The 15,288-nt window shown below is 29.8% G+C and overlaps 1 protein-coding gene across 1 annotated transcript; it reads left to right on the top strand.

Annotated features, from left to right (window-relative positions):
• Positions 1 to 1,180: 1,180 nt before the first annotated feature.
• Positions 1,181 to 13,304, top strand: LOC103868615 (pollen receptor-like kinase 5). The gene is made up of 3 exons (XM_009146701.3): positions 1,181 to 3,246; positions 3,540 to 4,214; positions 4,309 to 13,304. Exons 1-3 carry the CDS (start codon positions 2,535 to 2,537, stop codon positions 4,980 to 4,982), a joined length of 2,061 nt encoding a protein of 686 aa, XP_009144949.1. The 5' UTR covers positions 1,181 to 2,534; the 3' UTR covers positions 4,983 to 13,304.
• The last annotated feature ends 1,984 nt before the right edge of the window (positions 13,305 to 15,288 follow it).

Below are 15,288 nucleotides of genomic sequence, written 5' to 3'. Positions count from 1 at the left end.
TATGACCTCTCATATTATTTTATTTTATTTTGATTTCCATCCACTATGTAATAAAATTACTCATTTCCTCTCTTTCGAACTCGAATCGATGTCTTTGCTTCCTTTCTTGGTCTTCTCACGAGTTAACATTGTCGGACAAAAAAATCAACTCTTCCAAGTTACAATAAAATCGACAATTCGTGCGGTCACAGAATTTCAAAAAGGCATTATAAAGTCATCATTTTAATTTCTTTACGAGACTTTTGAATGGAAACAAATATTTCCGTACTCACTATAAGAAAAGTGAGGGTTAACGCCGCATGCATTCGTTATAAATTCGTTTTTTTTTTTTTTTTTAACACTGATTTATTATGATCTTACAATTATGATATATGAAATATTATATAGACGATTCGACAACCGACAATACTACCTGCCTTATGAAGACCTACGCCTAACTGCATCGCCGTCCTATGAAGATCCACGCTTGGCCAGATTTATTTGCACAATGTTGAAGATCTCTTGCAAGTCTTTCCTTTGTAGTATGCATAATTGTTTAATAAACCGCTCTCTCCGGGACTTGAAACCTGGATTTACTGTAATCTGCAATAAATTGCATAGTCCGAGATTCGAACCCCAGACCTGGATGTAGAAGCCTTTAAACCTTAACCAATAGGCTACGGTGCTTCCACAAAAAAATTCGTCATAATGCGCTTAACAACAAATTAACAATGAAACACGACTTGTCGCTAAATGGCCAAATAGTATTTAACTATTTTACTACACATAGAAGATAAAAAAAATGTCACTATACATATCTTATATATTAAAACAAAATTCAGAACTTTGATTCATGTGTAATTTTTTTTTAAATGGACCTTTGCTAGAAATCAATTATTATTCATTTATTACTAATAATATGAATTAATAATATATCATTCCTAATATAACATCGACTTCTAAAAACCTGGATTAGTTAACAAATTCACATTGATTCATGTGTGATATTTTTATTTGGATCATCATTTAAATTTTTTATTAAATTTATTTCCTTAATACAAATATATAATCTTTTAACTACTTAAATCATAATATAATTTAATATCTTTTAATTTAAAATATAAATATAAATATATTTTTTAACAAATGTGTTGGAAAACATTTTAAAAATATCTTAATTATCAAAAATTGAATATAAATATTTTCACTAATTTTGTAATTAGTAATGAAATTAATGTTATTATACATTAGTATATATATACTCAGTTATCTTTTATATATGAAAAAAATTATATCAAATTTTACTATTTTATAGTTATATCTATCATTTTAAAGTAAAAAATTGTATTTAACTAAATATGATAAAATTGTTTTAAACTGATAAATTAATATATTTTATTTTCACAAACATTAAAAATTTATGCTGGAAATAGAATATATTGGTAGAACGAGTTAACATTAGTAAATTAGATAATTCATGTATAAAATTAACTTATCTTAAACTTTTATATATATATAGTTATTATCTTAAATGAATAAACATAAAAAAAATATTGATAAAAGAAATCTAGCGCTTTGAATTACGGATCAGGATCATAATAATTAAATAAAAATTAATTTTAAAATATATATAATAAAAATACCAAATATATGTGATGATTTGAAATAATCAATTAACTTACAGCATGAAAATTATCAAATTGTTATATTTAAAATAATTATATAAATATATTTATTTATGTAAAATATATGTAAACATGAAAATTAATACCCGCACTATTGTGCGGATCCAAATCTAGTTTTAATTATTTTCTCAATGACATAATTTAATTCATTTGACAGATAATAAAGCCAAGCTAAATATCACGGTAAAAAAATCAAGCAAGCTAGTAGTCTTTTTTCAAAATAGTAATAAAATATTTAAGTTTTAACTATAGATACATTATTTCATATGATCAATTACTTTCAACAAATTTAAACCGATAGTAATTCTACAAATTCAATCAATTAAAATTTAGAATTACTAATAATAAAAATAAACAAAATAATGAAAAGTTACAAAAAATCTATTAAAAACTGAAAGAATATTATTTAATTTGTAGTGTAACTGGCAATAAAAGAGAAATTCATAAATTCTACAAGCTCTAACTTATAACACATTGTTTAATTAGTCCAGATACAATATAGAATAATTTACCAGTTATAGGCTAATTCTTGAAATTTGTTCAACCAAATAAACCATCTAGAAACGAAAACAACAAAGATATTACATATATATAACTTAAACAAGATAATTGAATGGTTACCCATTTATCTCTCTCCCACCTAATAACAATCTTAAGATGTTACAAATCCAAAAACGAAAATAGAAAGAAAAAGGGAGAAAAGAATCACATCTTTGCCAATTTACACACTCGTGCTTTGTCTATTCTTGGTAGGTTTTGTTCTTCCCTCTTTCCGTTCTTACAATTTCTTGTCTCTCACGGAACACACAAAAGCAACAAAAAGAAAGATTTCGCAGAGATCAAATCGATTCCATCACGTCTGTAACCGCAATGCGCAATTGGGAGAACCCGGTTATGCTTGCGTGTAACACGGCTTCAAAGAAAAATCTACCTTCTTGCATTGTCTTCATCATCATCTTCATTACCTTGTTATGTCCGGCCGTAATGTCTCAAGTAGTTGTGCCAGGTTCAGACGCAGATTGTCTCTTGAGATTCAAATATACATTAGCAAATGGTTCGGTGTTTTTTAGTTGGGATCCATCAACATCACCATGTCAAGGAAATGACGCAAATTGGTTCGGTGTTCTTTGTAGCAATTACGTTTGGGGGTTACAACTCGAGGGACTTGAATTAACCGGGAAACTAGATCTCGACCCATTGGTTCCTATGAAGAATCTACGAACCATAAGCTTCATGAACAATGAATTCGATGGACCAATGCCTCAAGTTAAGAGGCTCACTGCGTTGAGATCTTTGTATTTGTCTAATAACCGGTTTTCGGGGGAGATACCCGCGCTTGCGTTTCAAGATATGCCTCATTTGAAGAAGATTTTGCTGGCTAATAATGCCTTCCGAGGAACAATTCCTTCTTCTTTAGCTTCTTTGCCAAGGCTTGTAGAGGTGAGGCTAAATGGTAATCAGTTTCAAGGGCAGATACCACATTTCAAACAAAAGGATCTTAAGTTAGCTAGCTTTGAGAACAATGACCTCGCTGGACCGATACCTGAAAGCCTCCAAAACATGGACCCAGGCTCTTTTGCAGGTACATTTTCATTAGTCTGTATAGATGGTGCTGGCCCATGGATTAAGCCACATAAACGACTGATTAAAACACACACACACATATATATATATATATATATATATATATATATATATGATTTTTGAAAATTTTCACTATATATTTTCATTGTTTATATATTTTTGTTGTTCTTAGCTAGGGCTGTAAAAATATTTGCCAATGTACTATAGATAAAATGAATTTGGATTATTTATTCATTTCTGATAAGAAAAAAATTGCTTAACATGAATGTTTTTATGTTTTGTATATTGTAGGTAACAAAGATTTGTGTGGTCCTCCCTTAAGTCCATGTTCTATTTCCCCTCCAGTAATTCCTGTTGATCCAAGAACTCATCCTAGTCCTCCTCTTAGTTCTCCACAGGGGAACAAGACCGGTTCATTTAACACTATAGCGATCATTATGATTGTTCTTGGCTTACTACTAGTGATCATCGCACTTGTATTCTGTTTCATTCAGTCAAGAAGAAGAAGAAATTTCTTGTCAGCTTATTCTTCCTCTGGTAAGGAAAGTGTAGAGAGCTACACTTATCATGAACCAGTGGTTAGGACCAATAAACCCGCAGAATCTCTTGTGAATCACGCAAGGAGAAGATCAACGCCTGATCCAGGAGGCAGGCTTCTATTTGTGCGGGACAATGTTCAAAGATTTGGTCTTCAAGATCTTCTTAAAGCTTCAGCTGAAGTTCTTGGTAGTGGAACGTTTGGTGCTTCATACAAAGCAGCAATATCTAGCGGACAAACATTGGTCGTGAAGAGGTATAAACATATGAACAATGTCGGAAGAAATGAGTTTCATGAGCATATGAGAAGGCTAGGGAGGTTAAACCATCCGAATCTATTGCCTCTCGTCGCTTACTATTACCGGAAAGAAGAGAAGCTTTTAGTCACTCAGTTTATGTCTAATAATAGCTTGGCAAGCCATCTTCATAGTATGTTTTAACATTTCATTACTCATCTCACAAACTTCCATCTCAATACCAAATTATACTAACAATTTGGATTCTATGTTCTTTGTTTTTGCAGCTAATCATTCAGCGGATCAACCTGGTTTGGATTGGATCACACGTCTAAAGATCATAAAAGGAGTAGCAAAGGGTTTATATTACTTGTTCAACGAGTTACCAACATTAACTATCCCTCACGGTCATATAAAGTCTTCAAACGTGGTTTTAGATGAATCACTCGAGCCGTTGCTAACAGATTACGCTCTAAGACCAGTGATGGGCTCAGAGCACGCGCACAACTTCATGACTGCATACAAAACACCAGAGTATGGGCCGGCAAAAGGACAAGTCTTGACAAAGAAGACAGATGTTTGGTGTCTCGGTGTGTTGATATTAGAGGTTTTGACAGGGAGATTCCCTGAGAATTACTTGTCGCAAGGTTATGATCCAAACATGAGTCTTGTGACTTGGGTTAGTGACATGGTTAAGGAGAAGAAAACAGGTGACGTGTTTGACAAGGAAATGGAAGGGAAGAAGAATTGTAAAGGGGAAATGATTAATTTGTTGAAAATAGGGTTGAGATGTTGTGAAGAGAAAGAAGAGAGGAGGATGGAGATGAGAGAAGCTGTGGAGATGATTGAGATGTTGAGAGAAGGAGAATCAGATGATGAGTTTGGTTCCATTGATCAACGAGTGAGTAATGATTTATATTCTTCAATGTTGTGGGACGATGATGACTCGTTGAATCGATGAGTTATTCGGATTTTCAGTCATTTCTTTCTAGGAATCATTTGAACATGTATAAAAGTGCCGTGGTGGCTTTACCGGAGAGAAGAAAGAAGAGCATGTGATGGATTGTTCTTCTTCCTATTGTTAGTGCAGATCATTAAGAAAAATGTATGAGCAGTTTATGGACCAACAAATATGTATATAGTTTGTATCTGTATATCTCCATCGTTGTCAGCTTTAGTTCTTCACCATAACCTGGACTTTTATAGCATTATCATCTGCTTTAGTGCTTGTTCTTTTGTCCTAGCAATTAGCATTTGTGGAGTGATCTTTCTTTCTCTCAAAAGGTAGATTTTTACAACTGTCTTTGAGAAATATGAGATGTGTATTAGAAACTTTTAAAATATATATGTAAAAATGGTTTTGAATTTGAAATTAGGATGTTAATAATCAAAAAAAGTGCTGATAAATAGTAAATCTCGAGTTAACAACAGATATTATCTCCTCTTTGAATACATGTATATATCAAGCAGAACGGTTAGTACAAAAGATAATTATACTATTAACAGTACTCCTTGCACCATGCTGAGTTCTCTTGTAATATTTTTCTCTCCTTTATATGCATAATTTACATTTTCTAGAGTTTAAATCCCAGATTTCATGGTGTATAATCATTAATGAACCATTAGACAAATCGCTCGACTAAGAGAATTCCGTTGCATAGAGTTTTTATACAGGGGTTTTATACCAAATAAAACTAATAATGTACTAAAACTTATTTATTTAAATAAATTAAATGCATTTTTAGGTGGACATGTATATGTAAGGGTTCTAAAAAATATTTAAAAATATCTAATATGAGATTTTTTTTTTGTCTCTTTCATGTCTTTTCTTGTTTTTTTTTTCTTTTTTTTCTTTTATTTAATTGCTGAGATATTCAATGAATATTGTCTATGTAACTACTCCTAGAGTAACCTCAACATTTTAGAACCCTACCACAGTTTCTGACAGCTTTAATATTATTATTTTAACTAAATTTTATTTATGCAATTAATATTTATTTACAAATCTCAACTACTAATAACTTGACACTTAAAGCAACTTCATTGCTGATGATGAAAATTTGAAGTTCTTGACAATAGATATTCAATATTTTAGTGTGTTGTAGTTGTGGTTGGGTTATTAAATTTAATTGCTTTAGAATCTTAGATAGATATAGACTAGTGAAAGTGAAAATGTGTTATCAAAGTTTCTAAATAGACTCTTAAAGTATCAGTTCAGACAACCTCAGTCATCTCTCTTTTATACTTTTCTATATTTTTATTTGATTAGATACTTCTTTAGAACTTGTCAATGGACAAGATTTTAGAATACTGATATCTAAAAAGTTTATCGAATGTAAACATATTTCTCTCTCTCACTTCAACTTTTATTTATTTTTTATTTTTTTTTATTTTGTAGATACTGTAAGAATGAATGTGCTCTTAAATAGTTACAATAATGGAAGGCTTGAGACAATCCACACTAAAATGCGCTAACTCACAAGAAACAAACAGTTTCCATGTATACAATTATTAATTTTAATATACGTTATTTTCTTACAAAATTGATAAATCCTCTAAACTATTTGTGAAGTGATGTTTTAATTTTTTTTCTTACGTTTCATCTTGACATTTAGGTTTACCAAAAAAATATAAATATTTTCTAATAAGTGACTAACATCAAGTTAATTATGATATTGATAATTTGATTTATTTTAACATATTTTTGATAATAGTTTTGAGTTATGGTAATCACTCAAATATTCACAGCAGATTAAACAAATATAACATTATTAAAAATAAATTAATAATATAACTATAAATATAGTAATATATTCATGTAAATTCAGAATAAAAATGATATAAATTTGTGTAAATAAATTAAACAAATTAATATAAATGTGACTCAACCAATAAAAATGAAGATACAATTAAAACAAGTCACAATTAATTGTAAAAGTGTGTTAAGACTATAAATTAAAATAACAGCAAGTCAAATTTTTGTGGATATTTAAAAGCTTAAAACTATAACTAAATATGTTAGTCAAGGTAAGAATGATTATAAAGTAATCATATTTTTAATTCATGCCTAACAGCAATGGAGTAAATGAGTTGAACGAATGAGAGTTGGATCACTAGGTTAACTAATAAATTAATTTTTATAAGTTATTATGTCTTATTTTAAAGCAAACTAAATATCATTTTTAGAATATATACATTTATATATATTTCTAAAATAAATATAGTTACCAAAATCTATTTTTTAGAAAAGGAAACAAATATATTTTAAAAACAATTTAACTAGAATTAAATAAAATCAAAAGTAAAATATTTAAATCAAATTAAAAAAAATTAAAAAAATTATGATTTTTTATTTGTAAACTGATAGAGTAAAATAAAAAGTTATTAATGCATCAACTAAATATTCATTTTGAAATTAAAATACTAGTTTAAAACTATAATATTTATGTATGGCGTGTGATACCTCGTTGTAAACTATAATATTTATGCATGGCGTGTAATACCTCGTTGTAAACATATAGCGTGTTTACCGCAAGGAACATATAGTTTGTATACTATATTTAAATCGTACCAGGAACTAAGTTCCTATTAACGAAAATCAAGCTATGTTCTAGACCTCATTAGAAAAAAATAGTTGTTGGTATTTTCCTCCTTAGAAATTAGTTGAATTTCAATCTAAATACTCTTAGATTATAAAAAAATATAGTTTGTAGTGTTGTTTCTCTAAACCATATATACAATGGTTTGAACACCCATTTCATTTTCAACATATTTTTTTCCTATTTTTAACATTCCACATCATCTTATTTCTCTCTTCAACCTAATTTATTCCACTTCATTTTTAACCTATACAATAGTTTGTTTAAAAAAAAATCAACACTCTATCCCACCATTTTTAATTCATACTTATATTTTTCATATTATAATAAATACATATTAATAATATTTGTAATTGTAATTAACTTAAAAACAAAAACAAACATAACTAGTTTGGTTTTGAAATTAGTAATTGTTGGAATTTTGGTAGTTAAACGGAAATTAGAAGAATTTTGGATGTTATTGGGATCCATTTAACAAAAATATTTTTTGGTTTGCAAAAGAAAAAGGTTTAAATCACTAAAATAGTTGATTATAATGAAAATGACGTTTTATGTATCCAAATGAAGTGAGAGTAGTCTATATTTATAAATCATAAAAATCATGAACTTTTTTAATTTAATTAAAAGTTTTATTATATAATAAATGAGCTCAAATGATTAGATGAGTTAAAAAATGCACAACCGATCAATTTACGCCACGTGGCTAAGTTGGACAACTAAAAAAATATTCAACGTTGAAACTTTACAACATCTTTGCAGCCACCTAGATATGTAATAAAACTTCAACAACCCCATTGTTGATTATTTAAGAGTTGAATTTGGTTTCAACACCACCATGTTGGGTGAACACTATCCACAATATGTAAAATTATTCAACACCCTTGCTTGCTCTTTTTAACATTCTACATCATATTATCCCTCTTTCTCCTAATTACTTAACACCAAATTCATTTTTAACCTTTACAATAATTTTTTAAATAAAATTCAACATCCTATTCCACCATTTTTATTTTATATTTTACGTTTGCATACTTGTATATCTGGATACTAGTTTTATAAAAATATCTAACTTTTTTTTTAAACACTAGAAATTTAATCTTGAAGTGTTACACAAGGAAAAAATTCAAACATAGACATAGAGTGGATTTTGACTTAAACGAAAAGATTAGTAAGCCAAGAAGGATGTCCTCTAGCAATGTAAGATTGAAAGAGATCTTCTTTAATCACACTTTCCGCAATAAGCATGGCTCCTTTGATGTTGTGTCGAGAGTTGAATTGTGCTTTCCAGTCCTGGAACTCGTTCAAAAGTGGTAAAATCTTTGAAGAGTAGAACTTAAAATAAGGCCAAGCATGAGTTTTAGAGATAGCTTCAATCAAATCATGATCTTCACTTGAAAATATGATAGAGTCATACTGAATTGTTTATAAAAATATCTACCTATTAACAGAAATAATAAAATAAAATCAAATTAAAGGAAATAAAATTTTAAAATATATTATTTTATCTTGTTTTATATTTTTCATGTAATCAAATTAAACTAGTTTACTAAAAACTTGTAAAACTATGTATTATTATTTTTAAATCCAAATCAAATAAAACAACTTTCTATTTGTAGAATATGAAACACAAAAATTTTTGTGTTACAAAAAAAAAACACAAAATTTTTTGATATAAAATAAAACAAATTAATCTATTTATATAAAAAACTAATCACAAACAATTAGGATAAAAAGTATCAAATATATCATTCTCTCTCTTCTTTCTTATTGAAAAATGATACATTGCACCTGTGGACCCAATTTTTTTTTTTATTTTTCAACATGTTGAGAAGATTCAACTCATTTGAATCCACCTAAGCATTTTGATTTTTTTCAACATGTTCTTGAAAGTTCAACTGTTGATTCAAAAATTCAACAACCCCATTGTACATAGTCTAAGTCCTCTTCATTATTAGATTTTATTCAATAGGACTTTTGTTTCTGAAAAACATATTTTTCGCCAACAACTTTTTAAAAAAAGTTTCCTATTTCTGCAGGTTTAAATGTTTACCTTGTATTCCTTCACATTTATCATTTACTTTTCAATATATTATCTGTATGCGAATAAAAAATTTATACAAATAATAATGTTTGATACATAGTATAACCAATATTCTCTAAGCCTCTTTTCTCAGATATGACCCAACAAATAATCTATTTAGTTGATTTTTTTATAGCAGATATAAATGAAATTGGAAGCGTTCATAACGATTATCATAGAATCAAATAAAAATTTCATTATGTACATCAAAGATAATTAATAATATTTTATAAGCATTCCATTGAATTCAAATAACAAGCCTCTAGTTGAGGACCTTAGCTATCTTCAAAAAGTATTTGTCTATTTATTTCTCAGAGTAAATTTTTTATAGAATATTTTTAGTAAATAATTATCATAACCAACCATATCTATTAATATTTCACGTGGTTTAGAAAACATCAAAATTGGTATGATATATGTCATCTAACTATCATCGTCCACTGAGTCCAATTTTCTCTCAAATGAAGCAAAAAGCCAAATCAAGCAAGTGGAGATATTGTTCATGATTTAGATGCATCAACTCTAAACCCATCCACCCATGATAAGATTTATTCACTTTCCAAAGTTTGTTTATATTTCATTTATGTTCTAGTTTCGCTTTCTTAAAGCATAACTTTAATAATGTCAAGACAACAAGCCATTTCTCTCATTATTTAAGTAATAAATATATAAATACACTGCTGTTTTTATGTCTTTCGATTGTAAAATTGGCTACATGTTTACGATGCTAACAACGACTTGGGAGTTATACAAATAATAATGTAAACTAAAAATTTAGAACTTATGATTCAGTGTATTGCATAGCACTCAACTTTGTATGGCTCTTTTAGATCATCACTATCCTCTTCTACTCAATAAAAATCTAAGAGATTATAAATTTAGAAAATTGAAATTTTTTTAGGAAACTGAAACCATATTATGTTAATATTGTAACATGACTATTCAAATGATTGTGTGACATATGTTAAAATGCTAGATTTTACACATGAGTTTCAAAAAAAATTCTCTAATGTTTATTTAATAAGTAAAGAAACAATAAATACATTGGGTAATCTAAAAACTACTCTCTCTGATATATATATTAAGTATCGTTTTAGAATTTCGAACTTATTTATAAATGTCGTTTTATATTTTTAATCCATATATTTAATAATTTTCCAGTTTTACCTTTACTTTTAGCTCACTAATTAACAAAATAAAAAATAATACTTGGGGAAATTGTCAAAAAGACTCAAAATTTATTTTAAATACAAAAGTGTGCCCCGAATTCAATCAAATGCAAAAGTAACCTAAAATAGTAGTGAAATTACAACAATCTTCTTATGACCAAACAAAAAAAATTGTATTGAGTTTTACCATTATAACCCTCTGCGTGAGAACACTTACAAAGAAGTAGTAGATCTTTAAAATAATTTAAAAAGTTTATAAAAAATGTTTTGATGGGGAAAAAACTGAAATCATGTAATAATAAACATTTCTAAATGATGTGAATTTAGTTTTACTAAAATTGAGTTCTTTTCAACATAGATGAATGAATGTGGATTGAGTTATGATAGTCCTTGATTTAGGGTTTGGTAACATATAGTATAGTATTGTTGGTATTTTTAGGGTTGGATTTTGAAATCTTATCTTATTCTTTTGGTTTGACCTATATGTGTTTAGTGACTATCTAATAACTTGATTTAAACACTTTTTAAGTATCTTTAAAGTTTAAGAAAGTGTGTTTTCTTAGTTATTTGATTATAGGGCATGGAAGACTAACATAAGACTTCCCAAGAAGTCTTCTGACACATCTCACCTAAAGTTTAGTAGAATGTAGGGTTCCCACCTAAATTTTAGAAGAATTTAGGTTTCCCGCCTAAATTGAAGTCTTATATGGGAAGTCTTCTCATGTATTAGATCTTAAAATTAATTAATAATTTTTATAAAAAATATTTTGAAAGGGAAAAAGTCGAAATTATGTATTAATAAATATTTCTAAATGATGGAAATTCAGTTTTACTGAAATTGAATTATTTTTAACATAGATGAGTGAATGTAGATTGGGTAATGATAGTCTTTAGTTAAGGTCTGGTAACATATGTTATACTATTGTTCGTATTTTTAAGGTTAAACTTTGAAATCTTATATTTTTCCTTTTTTTGAAAAAAAATTGACTTATATGTGTTTAGTGACTATCTAATAATTTGGTTTAAGTACTTTCTAAGTATCTTTTACGGTTAAGGATGTGTTTTTTGCTTAGTTATTTGATTATAGGGTCATAAAGACTGACATAAGACTCCCAATAAGTCTTCTGACATATCCCGCCTAAATTCTAGTAAAATTTACGATTTTCGCTTAAATTTAAGAAGAATTTAGGTTTTCCGCCTAAATCTACTTATCTTCCGTCGGAAGACTTCTATAGAAGTTTTCTCTCGTAACCAAAAATTTGACCAAAACCTGAAATAAAATTTGTGAAGACTTCTAAAGAAGTTTTCTCATTAATAATAATTTTTTTACTATTATTTTTCAATTGCAAAAGTATTACACATAAACTTCTTGCAACAGTGAGAAGACTTCTATAGAAATTATCCCCGGGAAGTCTTCTATAAAAAGTCAAATTTCTGATAAACTTTGGTCAATTGGAAAACTAACATGTTTATCCGAGAAGTTTTCTCTGAGATTTTTCAATTTGTTTTTCTTAATAAAGAAAACTTAGAAGTTTTCTAGGGAAGTCTTCTTGATGGAGAATACATCTTGCAAAGTCTTCTGAAAGTCTTCCCGAAGTCTTCTGAAAGTCGTCGCAAAAAGATCTGAAAAAAAACCATTTCATACCTTGAACCTATGAGATGACTTGCTTAGCTTCTCTAAGCACCTAAAACTTCATTACAAAAGCTACCAAGTCGTTAATGACCACGCATCATGAGTTTCAATGTCTCTATGAGCCTTACGTAACTTGGAATCAAAATCTTTGTTTTTGGATGAATTTAAAGAGAGAGTGAAAGAGATGTGATTTGTGTGCATAAGTAATGAGATATGAAGATGAAAATTGAAACTTTGGTGCATTAAGAGCTTCAAATTGGTTGTTCATGGTGGTTAGTGTATTGATGGCAATGACAGTATGATAAATACTTTGTGAAGATGAGGATGATAAAGTAAAAGACTCATTTTCGGAAAAAGAAAGAAAAAAATGATATTTTCATGAATAACTCGAACTTCTAGGGTGAATAGAAAAAAAAGTTATTAAAAAAAATATAGGTTATTTTTATGTTTGACTTGAAATTTTAGGCCATATTTGAAAAGTCCATAATACGTTAAGTAAGAGTAAAAAAACTTTAATTAGTTTTTTAAAATATATATATAAAATAAAAAGACCATATTCTTAAAATGGAGAGAGTACGATATTATATCAAAGAATTGGAATATATAGTGTATTTTTATGGAAACAATTGTTGTCAATTTAACTAATAATCTCTTTTATGTTTTGTTAAAAATTGTATATATTCTTTTGATGAATAATTTTTTTTGTCAACATTTGTATTTCATTAAGCCCAAAGGGCTAAAGCAGTAGTACAATTTACAATTAATGTAAGATACTAAATGCAAGACAGAGAAACACATGTATTAAAATTTAGAGCCTTCAGCCACGTGGCCTTGATTAAGCGTTCTCTGTACACCACCGAAGTTGCTTCCACCGCTTGATCATCTCCGATGACAAACCTCCGATAGAGCAATTCATCAAAACACCGTGAACCTTGGATCTAGTAAGCATTTTTACTTCATGCTCACTAAGACGCCTTCCAGCATTGAGTCATGATTCACAAGTCAGACTGAGTCAAGAATCTCTTCAGGCCAAGTAGAATATACTTTATGTCGGACCGTTTATCAAAACGCCAACTTTACTATCTTAATTTCCCAGCTTGAGCGAAAGTAATCCATCTTCTCCAACCTTTCTCTTTAAAAAGAAACTTTACCTAAGAGCCTTACATGTGATGATGGGTAAAAATTAATACTCTTAAGAGGAATTAGGAGAGAACTAGTTAAAAAGGAAACCATATACTAGCCAAACAGTTTGGGATGCGTTTGGAAGGGTCAATCTAAAGCGATTCAAGCCGAACCAAAAGATATATAACAAAGAAGGTGAAGAGTAGATTCGAATGCGCACATGAAAAAATCACTTATGTGAAGAACAAAATATAGATTATGGAACTTGACTCGTATTAGAAGCTATGCATTACAATATATAGAGAGCAAGTCTCGACACTAAATAGGTTAACCTCATTTACATAGAAGTCATTTCCATATATACATTCTTCCTCAATACGCCCTCTCAAGATGGAGGGACTCTTGTGACTCCAATCTTGGATGTTGCTATGATGAACTGCTGCTTACTCAGTGGCTTTGTTAGTGCATCTGCAAGTTGATCTCTTGTAGAAATGTGTGCAACTGGAACCATTCCCAGCAGGACAAGATTCCTTATAAAGTGGTAATCAATTGCAATATGATTCATTCGTGAGTGAAACACCGGGTTTGCACACATATAAGTCGCACCAACATTATCGCAATATATGACAGGTGCTACCGGAATTTGAATGCCAAGTTCTTGAAACAAGCAGCAGATCCTACAAACCTCTAATGCAGTATTGGTGACTGCCATGTACTCCGCTTCCGTAGACGATCGAGCCACCCCATTCGGCTTCTTAGATGACCAGGACACCGGAGTAGAGCCAAGATAGATCACATACACATTTGTCGAAACATAATCATCACTGTCTTATGCCTAATATGAGTTTGTAAAAGCATGAATTGTAAGAGATGACCCGGCTTTCATGTAGATACCATGACTTGGAGTTCCTGCCAAGTAACGAAGCACTCTCTTTACTGCCTGCCAATTACACACCGTTGGCTAATGCATAGACAGAGAAAATCGGCTAACAACAAAAGACATATCCGGCCTCGTAAAACCAAGATACTGCAGACTTCCAATAATCAACATGTAATGTGATGGATCAGTCAGAGGATCACTGTCCTTTAATGTCAGTTTGGGAGTAGTTTGCATCGGAATTGCGACTGGTTTGCAGTCCAACATGTTCGTACGAGTCAGCAAATCAAGAATGTAACATCTCTACATTAGATGAAGTGTTGCAAGAGACCGTGTAACCTCAACACCTAAGAAGTAATGTAAATCAACAGGATCCTTGATGAAGAACCTATTTGCCAAAGACTTTAGAATAGAGAAGACATGGTTAGGATCACTTCCAGTGACTATTATGTCATCGACATACACGAGAACGTATGTATGTTGTGAGCCATTGCTGCAAGTGAAGAGTGACGTATCTGCGACGAAATTGTGAAAGCTAATGTCGATCAGATATTTCTTCAAGGCCATGTACAAAGCGCGAGGAGACTGCTTGAGTCCATAAATTGGTTTCTTCAGGCGACATATATGATGTGGTCTATCAGTGTCGACGAAACCCGGCGGTTGAGTCCTGTATACCTCTTCTTGAAGCTCTCCTTCCAGAAAAGCCTTGTTAAAATACAACTGCTTCAACTGCCATCCACGATTGACTATAATATTGAGAACTAGGAGATTCGTCGTTGTCATAATC

Source organism: Brassica rapa, chromosome A05, assembly GCF_000309985.2.
Source record: "Brassica rapa cultivar Chiifu-401-42 chromosome A05, CAAS_Brap_v3.01, whole genome shotgun sequence".
NCBI classification, from domain to species: domain Eukaryota; kingdom Viridiplantae; phylum Streptophyta; class Magnoliopsida; order Brassicales; family Brassicaceae; genus Brassica; species Brassica rapa.
The sequence above is the reverse complement of the archived record's forward strand: the minus strand, read 5'-3'. Positions and strand labels throughout refer to the sequence as shown.